The sequence below is a fragment of the Bombina bombina genome, chromosome 3, assembly GCF_027579735.1.
Source record: "Bombina bombina isolate aBomBom1 chromosome 3, aBomBom1.pri, whole genome shotgun sequence".
NCBI lineage: Eukaryota > Metazoa > Chordata > Amphibia > Anura > Bombinatoridae > Bombina > Bombina bombina.
In genome coordinates, this window is record NC_069501.1 from 1177291733 (window position 1) to 1177313886 (window position 22154).

At 37.7% G+C, this 22154-nt stretch overlaps 1 protein-coding gene across 1 annotated transcript in view; it reads left to right on the plus strand.

The window, feature by feature from the left end:
* The window catches only part of MAML2 (mastermind like transcriptional coactivator 2), a 152548-nt gene that overhangs the window by 122112 nt on the left and 8282 nt on the right, over positions 1–22154 (plus strand). The window contains 1 exon segment of the mRNA XM_053705590.1: positions 5249–5360. Coding sequence (XP_053561565.1) covers positions 5249–5360 — 112 coding nt within the window.

Below are 22154 nucleotides of genomic sequence, written 5' to 3' on the forward strand. Positions count from 1 at the left end.
GGAAGAAATAACTGAAATCAATCACTTCCTGTAACCATCAATGAGTTTCTTACACCTCTCTACTGGAATTTTGGACCACTCTTCTTTCGCCAACTGCTCCAGGTCTCTCAGATTGGAAGGGTTCCTTTTCACAACTGCTGTTTTGAGATCTCTCCACATGTGCTCTATAGGATTGAGATCTGGACTTATTGCTGGCCAGTTCAGTACTCTCCAGCTCTTTGTCTTCAACTATTTCTGGGTGCTTTTTGATGTGTGCTTTGGATCATTGTCCTGCTGTAAGACCCATGACCTCTGTCGGAGACCCAACTTTCTGACACTGGGCCCTTCATTGCACCATAGAATTCTTTGGTACACTTCAGATTTCATAATTCCATGCACACAGTCAAGACATCCAGTGCCTGAAGCAGCAAAGCACCCCAAAATATCAGTGAACCTCCAAAATGTTTGACTGTATTCTTTTTTTTTTTCTTTTAGAAACCTCATTTATTTTTCTGAAAACAGTAGAATGATGGGCTTTTTTATTTCGTTTGTCCACAGCACATGGCAAACTCAAATCTAGCTTTTTATGTTTCTGTGTCAGCAGTGGGGTCCTCCTGGATCTCCTATCATAGCGTCCCTTTTAATTCAGATGGCGACTTATAGTGCAAGCTGACACATGTGACTGAAGGTCATCTTGAATTTGTCTGGAAGTTGGTTCAGGTTTTTTTATCCCCCATTCGAACAATCCTTCGTTGCAATCTTTGATCTATTTTTCTCTTTCGCCCACGTCCTGGGAGATTAGCTATTGTGCCATGGGCTGAAAACGTCTTGACAATGTTGCGCAATGTGGACACAGTATCATTAAGATCTCTGGAGATGGACTTGTAACCTTGAGATTGTCCATGGTTTTCCACAATTTTTGTTCTCAAATCCTCAGAAATTCTTTGCTGCTCTTTCTCTTCTCCATGCTCAGTGTGGCACACAGAGACACACAACAGAAAGGTTTGGTCAATTTATCACTATTTCAACTGGTTGCCGGTGTGATTTCTATATTGTCAGCACCTATTAATTGATACAGGTGAGTTTAATTTCAAATTACAGGAGCATCACAAACTTGGAATGCAAATATTTCTTACAATTTTGAGAAGGTGCCAATCATTTTATCCAGTCCATTTTTGGAGTTTTGCTTGGAATGTGTCAGATTTGGCTTTTTTTCTCCACTTTTTTGTGAGAATAAGAATAAGAATACAAAGAAAAGAAATAAACATGAGAATGCCTAAACATTTGTGATTGCAACAATTTTCTGGACAAAGTGGTGCATTATCTGACAGAAATGCAGGGGTGCCAATATTTTTGGCCATGACTGTATATACATGATTATACATAGGTATAGATATTTACAGATATATATATAGGAATATCTATTTATAATTACATAGAACATATTCTGCTGTGTGCAGAACATTGGAATGTAAAAAATTAACAGTAATGCATAAACATGTTTTTACATGTTTTTAGCTACTTAACTGCAAAGGGCACCAATGCACTTATATAAATGTCTATGTGTTTATACATATGTATTTATGTGTTTATATGTCTGTAAATACATATATACACATATAAATACCTAAATACATCTGTACACACATATAAACATATATATATATATATATATATATATATACACGCTATTTAGTAATTTTTCCTCCCAACACCTGAGATCTCATATCTATGAGCCCTTTCCGACGCGTGCAAACAGCTGCGATAAACCTAATATTGCTTGCGAAAAACAGTTTGATCGACACTCGTAATCTATCCCAAAATGTTTATTTTTAGTTTTGTGTTGCCTGCTTTTCCTTTAATTTAATTTTGAAAATTGTAGTATAGCATTGACACACATTCCTACATGATACATAGTGATTGATGATCTGTGCAGGAGCTGGTTTATATTTGCCCACTAATTGGCCACAACAAAGGTAATAATAGAAACAACATTACGGAGACATATCAAGGGGTGTGTCCCCGCCCGGCCTGTGACAAAAATGCATATAAATGAAAGTGTAAATGATTTTAAAACATTTATTTTGCATGCAGATCTTTTGCAGTGATTAATTTCTGCATTTCATTTGTCCAATATTTGTGGTCATGGTAGCTACTCGATAACACTCGCTCAGCAAGCGCGCCACTTGTAATCTGGCCCTGATTGTAGGGAGGAGAAAGAAAGAAAAACTTGAGCTTGATCTCCCTTTTCATGATTCAAATAGAATGTACATTTTTTAAAAAAAGATCTAGCTTATTTCTGTTATAAAATGTATTTTGTTCTCTTGGTATCCTTTGTTGGAGAGTATATCTAAGTAGGTACAGGAGCCTGCCTGCATTTGGAGCACTATACAGCAGCAGTTTTGCAACAGTGCCTTTAACCCCTTAACGACCGAAGACGTGCAGGGTACGTCCTCTAAAGGATGTCCGTTAACAACCAAGGACGTACCCTGCACGTCCTCAGTCTGGAAAGCAGCTGGAAGCGATCCTGCTCGCTTCCAGCTGCTTTCCGGTTATTGCAGTGATGCCTCGACATCGAGGCATCCTGCAATAACACTTTCTGGCCATCCGATGCAGAGAGAGCCACTCTGTAGCCCTCTCTGCACCGGACATCAATGGCCGGTATCGTTGGTGGGTGGGAGCCGACTTGGGAGGCGGGTGGGCGGCCATCGGTGAGCTCTGTAAGGTGGAGGGGGGCGCGATCGGGGGCGGAGCCTTCGGGGGCGTGCACGGGGCGGGAGCGGGTGGGAACCGCTACACTACAGAAAAAAAGTTACAAGTAAAGTGTAAAAAAAAATGAAATAAACTTTTTTTTGAAAAGCATCTAAGGGATCTGGAAGGGGTGGGGGGTTGGTATTGGGGGGGGGGGAAGCTACACTACAGAAAAGGGACATTTTTTTTATTAAAAAAAAGCATATTTTTCACTAAAATGGGTACTGGCAGACAGCTGCCAGTACCCAAGATGGCGCACATTAAGTCAGAGGGGGAGGGTTAGAGAGCTGTTTGGTGGGGGATCAGTGAGGTTGGGGGCTAAGGGGGATCCTACACAGAAGCATATGTAAATATGCTAAAAAAAAATGCACAAAAAAGCCCAAATTTTCTGCCAGTACTTAAGATGGCGGGGACATTTGTGGGGTAGGGGAGGGAAGAGAGATGTTTGGGAGGGATCAGGGGGTCTGATGTTTCAGGTGGGAGGCTGATCTCTACACTAAAGCTAAAATTAACCCTGCAAGCTCCCTACAAGCTACCTAATTAACCCCTTCACTGCTAGCCATAATACACGTGTGATGCGCAGCGCCATTTAGCAGCATTCTAATTACCAAAAAGCAATGCCAAAGTCATATATGTCTGCTATTTCTGAACAAAGGGGATCCCAGAGAAGCATTTACAACCATTTGTGCCATAATTGCACAAGCTGTTTGTAAATGATTTCAGTGAGAAACCTAAAATTGTGAAAAATTTTAAGTTTTTTTTAATTTGATCGCATTTGGCGGTGAAATGGTGGCATGAAATATACCAAAATGGGCCTAGATCAATACTTGGGGTTGTCTACGACACTACACTAAAGCTAAAAATACCCCAAAAAGCTCCTTACATGCTCCCTAATTAACCCCTTCACTGCTGGGCATAATACACGTGTGGTGCGCAGTGGCATTTAGCGGCCTTCTAATTACCAAAAAGCAATGCCAAAGCCATATATGTCTGCTATTTCTGAACAAAGGGGATCCCAGAGAAGAATTTACAACCATTTATGCCATAATTGCACAAGCAGTTTGTAAATAATTTCAGTGAGAAACTGAAAGTTTGTGAAAAAATTTGTGAAAAAGTGAACGATTTTTTGTATTTCATCGCATTTGGCGGTGAAATGGTGGCATGAAATATACTAAAATGGGCCTAGATCAATACTTTGGGATGTCTTCTAAAAAAAAATATATACATGTCAATGGATATTCAGGGATTCCTGAAAGATATCAGTATCCCAATGTAACTAGCGCTAATTTTGAAAAAAAAAATGGTTTGAAAATAGCAAAGTGCTACTTGTATTTATGGCCCTATAAGTTACAAAAAAAGCAAAGAAGATGTAAACATTGGGTATTTCTAAACTCAGGACAAAATTTAGAAACTATTTAGCATGGGTGTTTTTTGGTGGTTGTAGATATGTAACAGATTTTGGGGTTCAAAGTTAGAAAAAGTGTGTTTTTTTTAATTTTTCCTCATATTTTATAATTTTTTTTATAGTAAATGATAAGATATGATGAAAATAATGGTATTTTTAGAAAGTCCATTTAATGGCGAGAAAAACGGTATATAATATGTGTGGGTACAGTAAATGAGTAAGAGGAAAATTTCAGCTAAACACAAACACAGCAGAAATGTAAAAATAGCCTTGGTCCCAAAAGGACAGAAAATGGAAAAGTGCTCTGGTCACTAAGGGGTTAAACAGTTATACATTATTCAAACACTGCTGCCATCTAGTGCTCAAAAGTGTATAACTGTTAATAATGTTAACAATGCTTGAAAATTATTGGATGTTATGCAAATGTATCTATATCATCCATATGAATAAGTGAAAAGGGTAATGTAGAAGTTATTTTAAATTGAAACCAGTGCAACAGTATCATTTCTATACCTCCCACTAATGCTCACTGGTTGAACACGCCTCTGCAGAACAACATGCCATTTAAAAAAAATTATATATAAAATATTTTAAATGCCACTTCTTCAGTGTCAATAATGGAAATAAACATGATATTGTTAAGTAGGGTTAATGATATTACCAGGTGTTCCAAACAATAGTTGGGGAGGATGTGTAGATAGGGGTACCTTTAGCTCAGGGTTATTAGTTCACTATCAGAATTGAAATGGATTCAGTTACCAATGAATACATTATTATTTCCTTGAGTTCTAATTTGATAACTCTTATGACTAATTGTGCAAAATAATTGATTTGGACACATTTGGAAAAAAATCTTCTCTGCCCTTCGTCACTCATTGGAGAGAGAGGGTTTCCTTCAATTCGCAACAGGAAAATGTTCACTATGTACAGAATAAGCATATTGATGGCTACTATTCGGTGCTCTTTCAGTGGGATCTTTATATGTCAAAAGTGGTATAATGTTGATGTTTTCAATTGCTAGATTTAAATAAATGGGGACTTTCTAATTAAGCGCTAATCACAAATAGAAGATTGGTTTTGGAATGTCAAGACGTGTACTCTTTATTTTTTAAGGAGAAAAGCAACACTCAGGATCAACTCAGCAGACATTTGACAAGACCACCACCCGATTACAAGGACCAGAGAAGAAGCACAGTCAGCCTGCAGCAATCAAGTCAATATAGCAGTAAGTATTGTATACTGTCCCTTTAAGATTTCAAATGATAAAAACAGGTACAATAACCAAGAAAGAAAAACACAAGCAAAATGTTTCATAGTTCATAGGTTAGCACTATGGAACACGTTGCTTGTGTTTTTCTCCAATGTATGGGATTTTTTGTTTCTATTAAAGGGACAGTAAGTCCAAAATAACCTTTCATAATTCAAATAGGGCATGTAATTTTAAGCAACTTTCCAATTTACTTGTATCACCAATTTTGCTTTGTTCTTTTGGTATTCTTAGTTGAAAGCTAAACCTAGGAGGTTCATATGCTAATTTCTTAGACCTTGAAGGCCGCCTCTATTCTAAATGCATTTTGACAGCTCTTCACCACTAGAGGGCGTTGGTTCATGTGTTTCATATAGATAACATTGAGCTTATGCATGTGAATTTACTGAGGAGTGAGCACTAATTGGCCAAAATGCAAGTCTGTCAAAAGAACTGAAATAAGAGGGAATTCTGCAGATGCTTAGATACAAGGTAATTACACAGGTAAAATGTGTATTATTATAACTGTGTTGGTTATGTAAAACTGGGAAACGGGTAATTAAGGGATTATCTATCTTTTAAAACAAAACAAATTCTGGTGTTGACTGTCCCTTTAAGTTTTTAACGTTTAAAAAAAACATATCTAGTGCTGCATGTTCCAGATTTTTTTTTTTTACATAATTGTTTTTTTTATTATTATTAAAGGTCAAAAAAGAATATACAGAAAAAAGAAAAGGGGGAGACAAAAAGCTACACAATCAATGTTACAATTATGTCGTTTGGAACCAAAAAGCATAAAGCAAACATAAAGATTAAATATACATAAAAACAAAATCATAACCTTTTCAAATATTAGATATTTAACTTTTCTCCCTTTATCACAATAGTCATTAACACAGGACTTACCCTAACTCATTGTTATAAACCTAAAAAAGACAAATCTTTACAACAACAGGTGACAAATTCGAGTAAACCAGTGTAAATTTTTAGTAATTTCAACCTTTAAATTATTGAGGAAGGTGAGGCCACCTACAGATCAATTGTCAAATTCCTGACCGATTTAAAAGAAAGCTTTTTAACTTTTAAATTTTTCTAGGGGGGGCAAAGGAGGGAAGAAGGGAGAAAAAAAAAAAAAAAAAAAAAGGGGGGAGGTTTGCATCTTAACTCACATTCTCTAATGGTGATAGTAACTGATTCTGTATATTGATGTTTTTATAGTGTCTAACAAAATCTAACCACTTTAAATTAAATCTATTTTGTTGCCGTTCAGAATTAATTACATTATCAAATTGTTCTATTGTATATTGCCTTTGTAATAAAAATGTTAGATTGTTTATAGTCGGTGTATTTTTTTGGTGCCAATTTTTAAGAATAAGATATCTTCCACCCAGAATTACCGTATTATAGAAAGCTCTATTTACCAATCTATCCGATGTGTCCAATAGGAAAATTATATGTTGTAATTCTATTATATGTTTTGTAGCTGTCACCTTAGTTAACCAAAATTGTACACGTTTCCAAAACTGGTTAATTTTTGGGCAGCTCCAAAACATGTGGGTTAAGTCAGCATCGGTTGAAGAGCAACGTGGACATACCCTTAGACCTTGTGTCGACCATTTATTTATTTTAGCAGGCGTAAAGTATATCCTATGTAGAAGTTTTATATGCATTTCTCGCCAGCTTGCCGCGAGTGTGGCCTCATCCAGGAGAGTTATGCTTTGTTTTACTTGTTCCCTGTTTAGGTCTACAATCGTTGTTTGCCATTTTGAACATATCTGGTCAATATTTAGTTCCCCTGTCTTAGTAATAATCATATTATACCAGTATTTAATAGAGCGTTTACCTGCCTTAAATAATGCTAACCCCATTTTCACTCCTGGATGGCTCCATGGGAGCTTATTATCTTCCATAGCTTTAAAAAACCAATGTCTCACTTGGAGGTATGCAAAAAAGTCCGCATTCTGTAAATTAAAAGACTCTTTAAGACTCTCAAATGACATTATACTCTGTAGATTAGGCTCTCTAAGTTGTGTTATATAAATAAGTCCTACAGTAGCCCATTTCCTAAATACTTGACTGCTAATACCAGGTGGAAAACGTGGGTCACCTCTAATAGGAAGTAGATCTGAAAAATGGGGATCACTATCTACTCTACGTCGTATGTCTTGCCATGCAATTATAATGTGGTATAGTGATTGTTTATTTTTAATTCTCTTTGGAATTACTTTTTTAGGACAGTGCAGGAGCGCATTTAATGAGAGGGGGTATACTAAATTTTGTTCTGCTTCCGTAAATGCAATATAGTTCCCACCCGTAACCCAATCCATTGCGATTTTTGCAAGACTTACACTATTGTAAATAACAAAGTTGGGTAGTGCCAATCCACCATATTGCCTTAGTTGTGACAGTTTATATAATGATATTCGATTCGCGCCCCTCCCCCATATAAATCGTCTCATTAATTGATCTAAACTATTAAAATACTTTTTTGGTATAATTATAGGGATGTTTTGCATTAAGTATAATATCTTAGGTAAGACAATCATCTTAACTACGTTGATTCTTGCTGTAATTGAAAGTGGGAGATTATCCCATTTCATCATCTCAAATTTAATTTTCGCAAATCGGGGTAGGTAATTCAAACTAAACCAATCTTCTGGATTGACACTAATCTGGATTCCTAAATATGTGATATATTGCGAAGCTACTTTAAAAGGGGGTGTGTATTGGTTTTGATGATGTTTACTCAGCCAAAGAAGTTCTGATTTGGATATATTAATTGTATAGCCTGAGAAAGAGCCAAAATCTTTTATAATTTCCAAAATTTTAGGAATTTCAATTTGGGCATCCTTTAAAAGTAATATCAAGTCATCTGCGTAAAGTAGGAGTTTAACAGGAATTTTGCCTATCTTGATCCCCCATAAATTATCCCTTAAAGTAACTGCAAGAGGTTCAATTGCTAAATTGAATAATAGTGGTGAGATTGGACATCCCTGTCGTGTTCCAGACAAGATAGGGAAGGGTGTAGTGTTTGAGCCATTAACCATCAAAATGGAAGTTGCATTGGTATATAAGGCACGAATGCATTCAAGAAACTGATCTTTGAACCCAAAATTCTTCATGGAGCAGAATAAGTGGTCCCAGATAATAGTCAAATGCTTTATGGGCATCAACTGCCAGAATGGCGGAGTTTTGTTCACTTTTATTTTTGACATCTGCAAGGAAGTCTATTAAAAGAAAGATTTTGCGTATATTTGCTGACATATTTCTCTTAGCCATAAAGCCGACCTGATCTTCATGTATTAACGAACTCATAGTTAACTTCAATCTATCTGCCAAAATTGCAGTAAATAGTTTGTAATCGGCGTTTAACAGTGAAATTGGGCGATAGGAGTCTATTAATTCAGGATCTTTCCCTTTTTTTAGAAGTAATATTATTTTTGAAACTGCAAAGTTAGGAGATGGAGTCTTATAGTTAATTAAATAGTCATTGAATAAGTCCGTAAGTACACCTATTACTTCGTTTTTAAGAATTTTATAGAATTCTGCTGGTAGGAGGTCAGGTCCGGCAGCTTTATCCAACTTAAGACTATTTATTGCGTTTAAGACTTCCGATTCCTTAATTGGTGCATTAAGTTTTTCTAAATCTTCGGCCGAAAGCTTAGGTAATGTAATTTTTTCCCAAAAATCCTGTTTATTTTTTAAGTTAATATCCGCTACTGAATATAAGTCCCTAAAATATTTGTAGAATTCCGCTTTGATTGTATCAAGATTCAGTATTTTTTTCCCCTCAATATTAAGTGATTTAATGTGATGAATCGGTTTCCTGGCTTTTACAGATCTCGCTAATAACTTCCCTATTTTATTTCCAAATCTATAGAATCTACTTTTATTCTTCAGTTCTTGGATAGCAAATTTTTGTGATGAGAAAACTTCCCATTCTTGTTTAGCCTTCATATAATTTTGCCAGTTAGTCTGGGTGTGGGATGCAATATATGCGTTATATTTGTTTTTTAAGTAATTTGAAATTTCAGTCTCTCTTAAGTATAACTTTTTCTTAAACCTAATAGTAAATTTTTTAATTTCTCCTCTGGCTACTGCCTTAGCAGTTTCCCAGAAGATCTCTTTCTTATGCATATAATCTTTGTTCTGTTGAACATATTCGTGCTATATAGCAATGAGTCGGTTTCTAAATTCCAAATTGTTTGCTAAGTAACGTGGGAAGCCGTAGCTCTTAACTGGGTCGTATCTATCTGTTTCCCACCGTGTCTCTAGTGATAGTGGGGCATGATCTGAAATAGTGAAGTTATCTATTTGTGCTTTTATATCTAAGTTAATAATTTTGTCTGACCCTAGAAAAAAGTCTATCCGTGAGAATGTCCGATACTTTTTAGATTCACATGTAAAATCTCTACTATTAGGGTATAGCAATCTCCAGATGTCTTTAATATTTAATGCACTAGCAAATACTTTAAGAATCCTGGAGGATTTTTTTGGGGTCTGTTTAGATTTATTTCCGATTGTCTGTGATCTATCAATATTGTTAAAAACCATGTTAAAGTCACCTACGACTATAAGATTCGTATTTATAGAATCATGTAATTTTAGTTTTAATTTTTCCCAAAATTTTACATCTGGCACATTTGGGCCATAGACATTACATAACGTAAGCATACATGAATTTATTATGATTTTCAAAATAATAAATCGTTCCCCTGGGTCTATCTCTTGCCCTATAATTTGATAGTCTAAATTTTTGCTGATTAAGACTGCAACCCCCCTTTTACGTGTAGCACATGGGGTATAAATAACTTCACTAACCCAGTTAGATTTAAGTTTCTTATGTTCTATTTCAGTCAAGTGTGTTTCTTGTAAAAGTGCAATATCCACTCTTTTATTTCTAAGGTATGTCAGAATCCTCTTTCTTTTAATTGGGCTAGTGACCCCTCCCACATTCCAAGAAATTAGTTTTAGGGTTGCCATTTATAATTTATTCTGAAACAGCAAACCAACAACAGAACAAAGAAAAAAAAAAAAAGAAGAAAGAAGAAGAAAAGGGGGAAAAATAATATCTGTCCTCCTTGCCCCTCCCTCTGACCTGAACCTTTATCTTTACTAAAACATATGTATTTAAAGTATTTAAAGTAAAATGGGCTGTCCTTATTTTCAACCATTGTTTCATTTTTATACATTTCTTAGCCTTAATTATCTTGTTTATTATATGAAAGTAAAATAAACTTATCCAGCTTGCCATACTAGTAGCTGCCTATGCACTAGTAGGCGAAAAGCACAGAAGACAAGAGAAAAAAAAGAAAACTATTTTTTAATGATTACCTAGCTTGAAATTTATTCAGGAATGCCTTGGCTTCTGTGATTGTTTCTAGTGTGGTTGTCTCATTATCCATATAAATCTTAATTTTAGCGGGGTATATTAAATGGGCAGCTAGGCCCATGTTTATCATACTTGTACAAAATGGGGCCATGCCTTTACGTTTTGCTGCCGTCTGGGCTGAGTAATCTTGAAAGATTAAAATTCTGTTATTGTCAATCTCTAGGTTTTTCATTTTTCTGAATGCTCTAAGTATTAGTACTTTGTCCTGAAAGTTCAAATATTTAATTAAGATAGCTCGTTTCTGAATAGAATTTTCTGACGAATTTCTAATAAAGCCTACACGGTGTGCTCTTTCAACAGTAAAGTTATATAGTTTAGTATCAATCTCTAAACTTTGTGGCAGAGTCACTGAGGCAAAGTATATTAAGTCTTGGAAATTTGTGGTTTCTGGTAGGCCTACTATTTTTAAGTTGTTCCTACGTGATCTGTTTTCTAAGTCTTCTATTTTGTCAGTCATTTCTAAAATTTTTATATCATGTTGTTGTATAGAGAGATTTTGTTTAATCACAGAGTCTTCAGTATCTGAAATTCTCGATTCAATTTCTGTAAGTCTAGCTGTAAAGTTTTTCATTTCTACTGAGAGTGTTAATAGCTCTGTTTTAATATGGTCAAGTTGGGGTGAGAGAGATAATGCCACTTGTTTAGAAATTTCTTCTATATCATCTTTAGAAATATTTACAGTGGTCATTTCAGGTCTAATATCGCTAATGTTCTCAATACTATGTCTGGGCTTTCTATCTTTGGGTTTTGCTGGCATTGCGTGCGATTTAGGTGCAAAATATGTGTCCATGTGTCAGAAAAAAAAGAAATAATGAAGGAGTAGGAAAAGAAATATAGAATATGTGAGAGTGACAGAGTGTGTAAGGTGTCAAGCATGTGTTTTATAAGTGACCTAAAAAGAAAGAGAGGAAAGAAAGAAAGGGAAAAAACGAAATAGAAAGGAAAAGTGTATCTAGTATGGGTAGTTGTATTGCGTGTTAGGGAGTGTTCTCCTATGTGAATTTGTGAATATGCAATGGTCAGCAATTGTCATCTGCTTCAGTGAAATTTATGACTCAACTACTCCTCCCTTCTTCCTCTTCTACAACCTGTATTCAAAAGATTACTTTTTCAGATATATCAGTAGGCCTAACACTCTAACACTCTAATAAACCGATTGGTATATACTATATATCTATCAGAGCAGAAATTTTTAAGCATTTTTCAACATTTGATGTGTACTGCATATCTATCAAACCAGAACAATTTTCAACATTTTTCAACATTTGGTATGTACTATATATCCATCAGAACAAAATATTTCACAAGCTATATGAGGGTGTAACACCCTCCACTGAGTTATTGGTCAGAAAAAGGAGCGTGAAAACTATAAACAAAAAAGAAAAGAAAAACAGGGACAAAAAGAAAAAGTTCCTTTCCATTCTCTCCCCTTTTCAGTAAATTTCAGTAAGTGTCACTGAGATCCTAAGTGCGTCAATCAGTTCCAATCACTAAAAAACGATCAGCTGTAACAATGTAACGGTTTGTTATCGGCCAAAGCAAACCAACAGATAATTTTTATATTCCACATTCAATAATTTTAGTCGTTTATGCTTTAGGTGTTATTCACACACAAACAAAGATATTTTCTCCTTGTGTCTCTAAATGCTTCTTCAATCAGTTATTTTGTTAGTGTCAGTGACCTTGAAATAAATATATAACGATTAATAGTAAGTTCTTGGTACGTCCTTGAGACACATATGCATGGGTTAGAATTAGGGAACCGGGAGTACCAGTAAAGGAGCCCCTGTAAGCAGTCTAATCCAATGGCTGTGGTATGAGGGGAAGGAGAAACTAACAGCGCCAACTCTATTCAGGTGTAAACTTTTTATATTCAAGGGTCATCCACTGGCTGGCTTTGGGTATATAGGTTCCCACTGCGTGCCTCGCTATCTTCACCCTGTACCAGGTCAGGGACTTACTTCCATTACTTTTCAATCCCCAATATACAGTCCCGGCCAGCCCACCTCTTACCTTCACCCTGTACCAGGTCAGAGACTTATTACTCATCGGATGGAGGTGAATCCTACCTTCCAGAAATGCCAGGTTAGGCAGCTAGCGGTGGCGGTGCTGTCTTGAGTCAGGCTGGTGCCCCTCCAATGTTTCCAGTACTGCTTAGAACGTAACCTCCTCATTGGGGGCTTCCCAATCTTCCTGCTGCAATCACGGCTCTTGTCGCTCAATCTGGTTACTGGGTTTCTGCCTCAGATCTCACCCCGCCGTCAGTTGACAAACTTGACAAACGGCCATAGCAAACCGGCCTCTGGCTGTTCCGCGACTTCCACACACTCAGGCGAGTTACAACGCCCAGGTCCTGGCTGTGGTGTATGAAACCACGGCCTATGGCAACTTGGTGTGTCGGCGTGTTCGTGCTGCCTTAGTCAGAGGAGCGCGTAGTACACCTGCGCTTCCTGCTCCTCCCACCGGAAGTCTGCATGTTCCAGTTTTAAAGGAATATCCAGCACCTGATAGAGCCAGTCATTAGACTGATGGGCAACGGAAAGGAACCAGCCTGCTCCTACAGCACCATATAGCTTCCTGATTGTGAGTATTACGTTTGAAGATACCGATTGTGTCCCTGGGTTTGGTTGTTAATGTACTCTGAGATGCCTTTTCTTCCTTTTATTTAAGCGGTCTACTCCTGTGGTGAACCCAGCCAGCTTGGAATATCCCTGCCTTTATTTGATGGCGCCTGCAAGTCTCAGGCATTTAAAGGGACAGGCTAGACTCAATGGCCCCTAGTTATGAAAGTCTGGCGGACCTGATCTGACAGTGCGGCTCAGGTCCGCCAGACCTCGCTGAATACGGCGAGCAATACGCTCGCCGTATTCAGCATTGCACCAGCAGCTCACAAGAGCTGCTGGTGCAACGCCGCCCCCTGCTGACTCGCGCCAGCAGGGAGGTGTCAATCAACCCGATCGTACTCGATCAGGTTGATTTCCGGCGATGTCTGTCTGCCTGCTCAGAGCAGGCGGACAGGTTATGGAGCAGCGGTCTTTGTGACCGCTGCTTCATAACTGCTGTTTCTGGTGAGCCTGCAGGCTCGCCAGAAACACCGGGCATCAAGCTCCAATTGGAGCTTGATAAATATGCCCCAATATATCATTTTGATTACGTATTGTTACATACCAGAGAAGCATCCTGCAACTGGTCCCACATCTATAAGCTTGTAAGAAGTACATAAAACATTTAATATTCATTCACCTAGATTACGAGTCTTGCGTTAGGGTTAAAAAGCAGCGTTAAGAGGTCTTAACGCTGCTTTTTTCCTAACGCTGGTATTACGAGTCTTGAAATGACAGGCTCACCGCTCACTTTTTTGGCCAGAGTCATTAATACCGCAAATCCACTTACATAAATTGCGTATCCTATATTTTCAATGGGACTTGCATAACGCCGGAATTACGAGTCTGCAAAAAAGTGAGCGGTACAGCCTCTCCTGTCAAGACTGGTACCGCATTTAAAAGTCAGTAGTTAAGAGTTTTATGGGCTAACACCGTAACATAAAACTCTTAACTAAAGTGCTAAAAAGTACACTAACACCCATAAACTACCTATTAACCCCTAAACCGAGTCCCCCCACATCGCAAACACTAAAAAAAATTTTTAACCCCTAATCTGCTGAACCGGACATCGCCGCCACTATAAAATATTTATTAACCCCTAAACCGCCGCCCTCCCGCATCGCAAACACTAGTTAAATTTTATGAACCCCTAATCTGCCGTCCCTAACATCGCCAACAACTACCTACATTTATTAACCCCTAATCTGCCACCCACAACGTCGCCGACACTATATTAAATGTATTAACCCCTAAATCTAAGTCTTACCCTAACCCTAACACCCCCTTAACTTAAATATAATTTAAATAAATCTAAATAAAATAACTACAATTAACTAAATTATTCATATTTAAAACTAAATATTTACCTATAAAATAAACCCTAAGGCCTAGATTTGGAGTTTGGCGGTAGCCGTGAAAACCAGCGTTAGAGGCTCCTAATGCTGGTTTTAGGCTACCGCCGGTATTTGGAGTCACTCAAAATAGGGTCTAACGCTCACTTTCCAGCCGCGACTTTTCCATACTGCAGATCCCCTTACGTCAATTGCGTATCCTATCTTTTCAATGGGATCTTTCTAACTCCGGTATTTAGAGTCGTTTCTGAAGTGAGCGTTAGACATCTAACGACAAAACTCCAGCCGCAGGAAAAAAGTCAGTAGTTAAGAGCTTTCTGGGCTAACGCCGGTTTATAAAGCTCTTAACTACTGTGCTCTAAAGTACACTAACACCCATAAACTACCTATGTACCCCTAAACCGAGGTCCCCCCACATCGCCGCCACTCGATTACATTTTTTTAACCCCTAATCTGCCGACCGCCACCTACGTTATACTTATGTACCCCTAATCTGCGGCCCCTAACACCGCCGACCCCTATATTATATTTATTAACCCCTAATCTGCCCCCCTCAACGTCGCCTCCACCTGCCTACACTTATTAACCCCTAATCTGCCGACCGTAAAGCGCCGCCACCTACGTTATCCTTATGTACCCCTAATCTGCTGCCCCTAACACCGCCGACCCCTATATTATATTTATTAACCCCTAATCTGCCCCCCTCAACGTCGCCTCCACCTGCCTACACTTATTAACCCCTAATCTGCCGACCGGACCTGAGCGCTACTATAATAAAGTTATTAACCCCTAATCCGCCTCACTAACCCTATCATAAATAGTATTAACCCCTAATCTGCCCTCCCTAACATCGCCGACACCTAACTTCAATTATTAACCCCTAATCTGCCGACCGAATCTCGCCGCTATTCTAATAAATGTATTAACCCCTAAAGCTAAGTCTAACAATAATACTAACACCCCCCTAAGTTAAATATAATTTAAATCTAACGAAATTAATTAACTCTTATTAAATAAATTATTCCTATTTAAAGCTAAATACTTACCTGTAAAATAAATCCTAATATAGCTACAATATAAATTATAATTATATTATAGCTATTTTAGGATTTATATTTATTTTACAGGTAACTTTGTATTTATTTTAACCAGGTACAATAGCTATTAAATAGTTAAGAACTATTTAATAGCTAAAATAGTTAAAATAATTACAAAATTACCTGTAAAATAAATCCTAACCTAAGTTACAAATAAACCTAACACTAGACTATCAATAAATTAATTAAATAAACTACCTACAATTACCTACAATTAACCTAACACTACACTATCAATAAATTAATTAAATACAATTGCTACAAATAAATACAATTAAATAAACTAGCTAAAGTACAAAAAATAACAAAGAACTAAGTTACAAAAAATAAAAAAATATTTGCAAACATAAGAAAAATATTACAACAATTTTAAACTAATTACACCTACTCTAAGCCCCCTAATAAAATAACAAAGCCCCCCAAAATAAAAAAATGCCCTACCCTATTCTAAATTACTAAAGTTCAAAGCTCTTTTACCTTACCAGCCCTGAACAGGGCCTTTTGCCCCCCAACATTACAACCCACCACCCACATACCCCTAATCTAACCCAAACCCCCCTTAAATAAACCTAACACTAAGCCCCTGAAGATCATCCTACCTTGTCTTCACCATAGCAGGTTCACCGATCGGTCCAGAAAAGCTCCTCCGATGTCCTGATCCAAGCCCAAACGGGGGGCTGAAGAGGTCCATGATCCGGCTGAAGTCTTCATCCAAGCGGGGCAGAAGAGTTCTTCCATCCGATTGAAGTCTTCATCCAAGCGGCATCCATCCGGAGCGAAGCGGCAGTATCCTGAAGGCCTCCACCGCGGAACATCCATCCTGGCCGACGACTGAACGACGAATGACGGTTCCTTTAAATGACGTCATCCAAGATGGAGTCCCTCGAATTCCGATTGGCTGATAGGATTCTATCAGCCAATCGGAATTAAGGTAGGAATATTCTGATTGGCTGATGGAATCAGCCAATCAGAATCAAGTTCAATCCGATTGGCTGATCCGATCAGCCAATCAGATTGAGCTCGCATTCTATTGGCTGTTCCGATCAGCCAATAGAATGCAAGCTCAATCTGATTGGCTGATTGGATCAGCCAATCGGATTGAACTTGATTCTGATCTCATTTATTAGAATAGCGGCGAGATTCGGTCGGCAGATTAGGGGTTAATAATTGAAGTTAGGTGTCGGCGATGTTAGGGAGGGCAGATTAGGGGTTAATACTATTTATGATAGGGTTAGTGAGGCGGATTAGGGGTTAATAACTTTATTATAGTAGCGCTCAGGTCCGGTCGGCAGATTAGGGGTTAATAAATATAATATAGGGGTCGGCGATGTTAGGGCAGCAGATTAGGGGTACATAGGGATAATGTAAGTAGCGGCGGTTTACGGAGCGGCAGATTAGGGGTTAAAAATAATATGCAGGGGTCAGCGATAGCGGGGGCGCCAGATTAGGGGTTAATAAGTGTAAGGTTAGGGGTGTTTAGACTCGGGGTACATGTTAGAGTGTTAAGTGCAGACGTCGGAAGGGTTACCGCATAGCAAACAATGGGGCTGCGTTAGGAGCTGAACGCGGCTTTTTTGCAGGTGTTAGGTTTTTTTCAGCTCAAACAGCCCCATTGTTTCCTATGGGGGAATCGTGCACGAGCACGTTTTTGAGGCTGGCCGCGTCCGTAAGCAACTCTGGTATTGAGAGTTGAAGCTGCGTTAAATATGCTCTACGCTCCTTTTTTGGAGCCTAACGCAGCCTTTATGTGGACTCTCGATACCAGAGTTATTTTTATGGTGCGGCCAGAAAAACGCGGGCGTTAGATTTTCGGCTCGTTACCGACAAAACTCCAAATCTAGGCCTAAGTTAGCTACAATATAACTCATAGTTACATTGTAGCTAGCTTAGAGTTTATTTTTATTTTACAAGCAACTTTGTATTTATTTTAACTAGGTACAATAGTTATTAAATAGTTAACTATTTAATAGCTACCTAGTTAAAATAAATTCAAATTTACCTGTAAAATAAATCCTAACCTAAGTTACAATTACACCTAACACTACACTATAATTAAATTAATTACCAAAACTAACTACAATTAAATACAATTGAAAAAAATTATCTAAAGTACTAAGAAAAAAAACACTAAATTACAGAAAATAATACAATAATTACAAGTTTTTTAAACTAATTACACCTAATCTAATCCCCCTAATAAAATAGAAAAAGCCCACCAAAATAATAAAAAGCCCTACCCTATACTAAATTACAAATAGCCCTTAAAAGGGCCTTTTGCGGGGCATTGCCCCAAAGTAATCAGCTCTATTACCTGTAAAAAAAATACAATACCCCCCCCCAACATAAAAACCCACCACCCACACACCCAACCCTACTCTAAAACCCACCCAATACCCCCTTAATAAAATCTAACACTAACCCCTTGAATATCACCCTACCTTGAGAAGTCTTCACCCAGCCGGGCCGAAGTCCTCAATGAAGCCGGGCGAAGTGGTCCTCCAGACGGGCAGAAGTCTTCATCGAAGCCGGCCAGAAGAAGTCCTCCAGACGGGCAAAAGTCTTCATCCAGGCGGCATCTTCTATCTTCATCCATCCGGCGCGGAGCGTGTCCATCTTCAAGACATCAGACACGGAGCATCCTCTTCTGGCGACGTCTTCAAACAGAATGAATGTTCCTTTAAATTACGTCATCCAAGATGGCGTCCCTTGAATTCCGATTGCCTGATAGAATTCTATCAGCCAATCGGAATTAAGGTAGAAAAAATCCTATTGGCTGATTGGATCAGCCAATAGGATTGAACTTCAATCCTATTGGCTGATTGGAGTTTAATCCTATTGGCTGATTGTATCAGCCAATAGGATTGAACTTCAATCCTATTGGCTGATTGGATCAGCCAATAGGATTTTTTTCTACCTTAATTCTGATTGGCTGATAGAATTCTATCAGCCAATTGGAATTCAAGGGACGCCATCTTGGATGACGTCATTTAAAGTAACATTCATTCTGTTTGAAGATGTCGCCAGAAGAGGATGCTCCGCATCGGATGTCTTGAAGATGGACCCTCTCCGCGCCGGATGGATGAAGATAGAAGATGCCGCCTGGATGAAGACTTCTGCCCATCTGTAAGATTTCTTCTGGCTGGCTTCGATGAAGACTTCTGCTCGTCTGGAGGACCACTTCGTTGAGGACTTCGGCCCGGCTGGGTGAAGACTTCTCAAGGTAGGGTGATATTCAAGGGGTTAGTGTTAGGTTTTATTAAGGGGGTATTGGGTGGGTTTTAGAGTAGGGTTGGGTGTGTGTGTGGTGGATTTTAATGTTGGAGGGTATTGTATTTTTTTTTACAGGTAATAGAGCTGATTACTTTGGGGCAATGCCCCGCAAAAGGCCCTTTTTTGGGGGGGCGTTTTTATTTTATTAGGGGGATTAGATAAGGTGTAATTAGTTTAAAAAACTTGTAATTATTTTATTATTTTCTGTAATTTAGTGGGGGGGGGTTTCGTACTTTAGATAATTTTTTTCAATTGTATTTAATTGTAGTTAGTTTAGGTAATTAATTTAATTATAGTGTAGTGTTAGGTGTAATTGTAACTTAGGTTAGGATTTATTTTACAGGTAAATTTGAATTTATTTTAACTAGGTAGCTATTAAATAGTTAATAACTATTTAATAACTATTGTACCTAGTTAAAATAAATACAAAGTTGCCTGTAAAATAAAAACAAACCCTAAGCTACATACAATGTAACTATTAGTTATATTGTAGCTAGCTTAGGGTTTATTTTATATGTAAGTATTTAGTTTTAAAAAGGAATAATTTAGTGAATGATAGTAATATTTATTTAAATTTATTTAAATTATATTTAAATTAGGGGGGTTAGGATTAGACTTAGATTTAGGGGTTAATAACTTTAGTATAGTGGCGGCGATGTTGGGGATGGCAGATTAGGGGTTAATACATGTAGGTAGGTGGCGGCAACATTGGGGGCGGCAGATTAGGGGTTAATAAATATAATGTAGGGTTCGGCGATGTTGGGGGCAGCAGATTACGGGTTCATAACTATAATGTAGGTGGCGGCGGTGTCCGGAGCGGCAGATTAGGGGTTAATAATATAATGCAGGTGGCGGCGATGTCGGGGATGGCAGATTAGGGGTTAATAAGTGTAAGATTAGGGGTGTTTAGACTCGGGGTTCATGTTAGGGTGTTAGGTGTAGACATAAAAAGTATTTCCCCATAGGAATCAATGGGGCTGCATTAGGAGCTTTACGCTGCTTTTTTGCCAGCAAGCACGTTTTGCCAGCTTACCGCTACCGTAAGCAGCGCTGGTATTGAGGTGAGATGTGGAGCTAAATTTTGCTCTACACGCTAACGCAGAGTTTGTAAAAACCCGTAATACCAGCGTTACTGTAGGTGAGCGGTAAGGAAAAACTGCTCGTTAGCAACGCACAGCCTTACCGACAAAACTCGTAATCTAGGCGATTGTTTGTTAGGAGACAAAAATGGCTGCCAAGCTGTGCCCACCTATTGCATGTATATTTTTGTATGTTAAGTTTCTCCAATCACGATCGACTCTTAAATACAGATAACCCTCAGTTTACGCTGGGGTTAGGTTCCAGAAGGAATGGTTGTAAATCGAAACCGTTGTAAATTGAAACCCAGTTTATAATGTAAGTCAATGGGAAGTGAGGGAGTTAGGTTCCAGGCCCCTCTCAAAATTGTCATAAGTAACACCTAATACATTATTTTTAAAGCTTTGAAATGAAGACTTTAAATGCTAAACAGCATTATAAACCTAATAAAATAAGCACAGAACACATAATATATAATTAACCTAAGTTAAATGAACAAAAACATTTGCTAAACAGCATTATAAACCTAATAAAATAATCACACAACACAGACTTCACTTGCATTTCTCTGCAAACGGTTCTTTCTATGCATTCCATCCTGGACTGATTTATAGACAGGAAGATCTTGTTCCTTTTAAATCTGCTTGATAGCTTAGGTCTGGTTAAACTGATTAATTTCAGCTTGCTTGGCTTTGCTGCAACACAAGCGGACAGCTCCACCTACTGGCTATTTTAATAAATGCACTGCTTATCAATGCTTTTCAATAGCAGTCACATGACTGGAAAAAAAGGATGTTATTCTGAAACGGTGTAAATTGAACCGTTGTAAAACGAGGGCCACCTGTATGTTTTCCTACTATCACATGCTAATTTGTGGATGTGCAATTTAAAATAACAAACTAAAAAACTATTTTTGGCTGCTAACAAACAATGATTATTTAAAAGTTTCATGTACTTCTTACAAGCTTATAGATATGGTACCCCTTGCAAGATGCTTGTTTGGTATGTAAAAATAAGTAATAAAGAATAAGTATTGGGTCTAGACTTTAAGGACTCTGTACTTGTCATTTCTGCCATTTTCTTTGTGTATTTGTATAATAGCTCCCCCTTGTGTAAACACCTCATTAATAGATAGATAGATTCTCACAGAGTTTAAGGGATTGTTTATGTCAAACCATGTTTCCCCACAAATTCTACATCGTCCTTGGTGGAATTGAAAATGTACTATTAATTGTGTATTATGGGACGGTAATCCACTCCACAGTTTGGATGTGACAGAGAATTGCAGGTTAGAACCTGTATGAGAAAGACAGAATATATGCTAAAGCTGAACTGCTGTCTAAAGGTTCTAGGCCTGTAAATTGGAATATCGGTTTGTAATTTTGCAGTTGATGCGGAAAAGTCACACAACTTTAGCCAGGACTGATTTATTCTATTTAGCCTATAAAACCACACATAATTAACAATTTTACATTTTAATTTCATGTTTCAAGTCATTTAAAGATTTTTTTTTTTATTTAAAATGTTACAGGCAATATATGTCATTTTTAACATTATTTTAAAAACACCAACATGTTTAATGTGACACATTAACACAACATTAGGGGCCAGATTAAGAGTGGAGGGCTAACAGTTATGTGTGAGTGATAAGTGGTTTATTGTTGGTGTTTGTGCGTGTTGGGTCTTTCGTTCGTATTACAAGTTGAAACTAAACGCGATCACTTGAGCGCAATTGCTATTTAGCTAGAATGATTACGTGTCCTCAGAGCTCTGATTAACTGTTTCGTGAAACAAAAAAGTGTCACAAAACGCATCAAAATACATTACAAAGTACAGTTACACTCATAATTACAACATCTAATAAAATGTATTTTAAAAAATATTGAACAAAACAATTATTAGGGCTAAAAGATATGAGGTCTCAGGCAAGCAAAGGGCCTTAACATAGACATACATACATAAGACATACTGTACATACATAT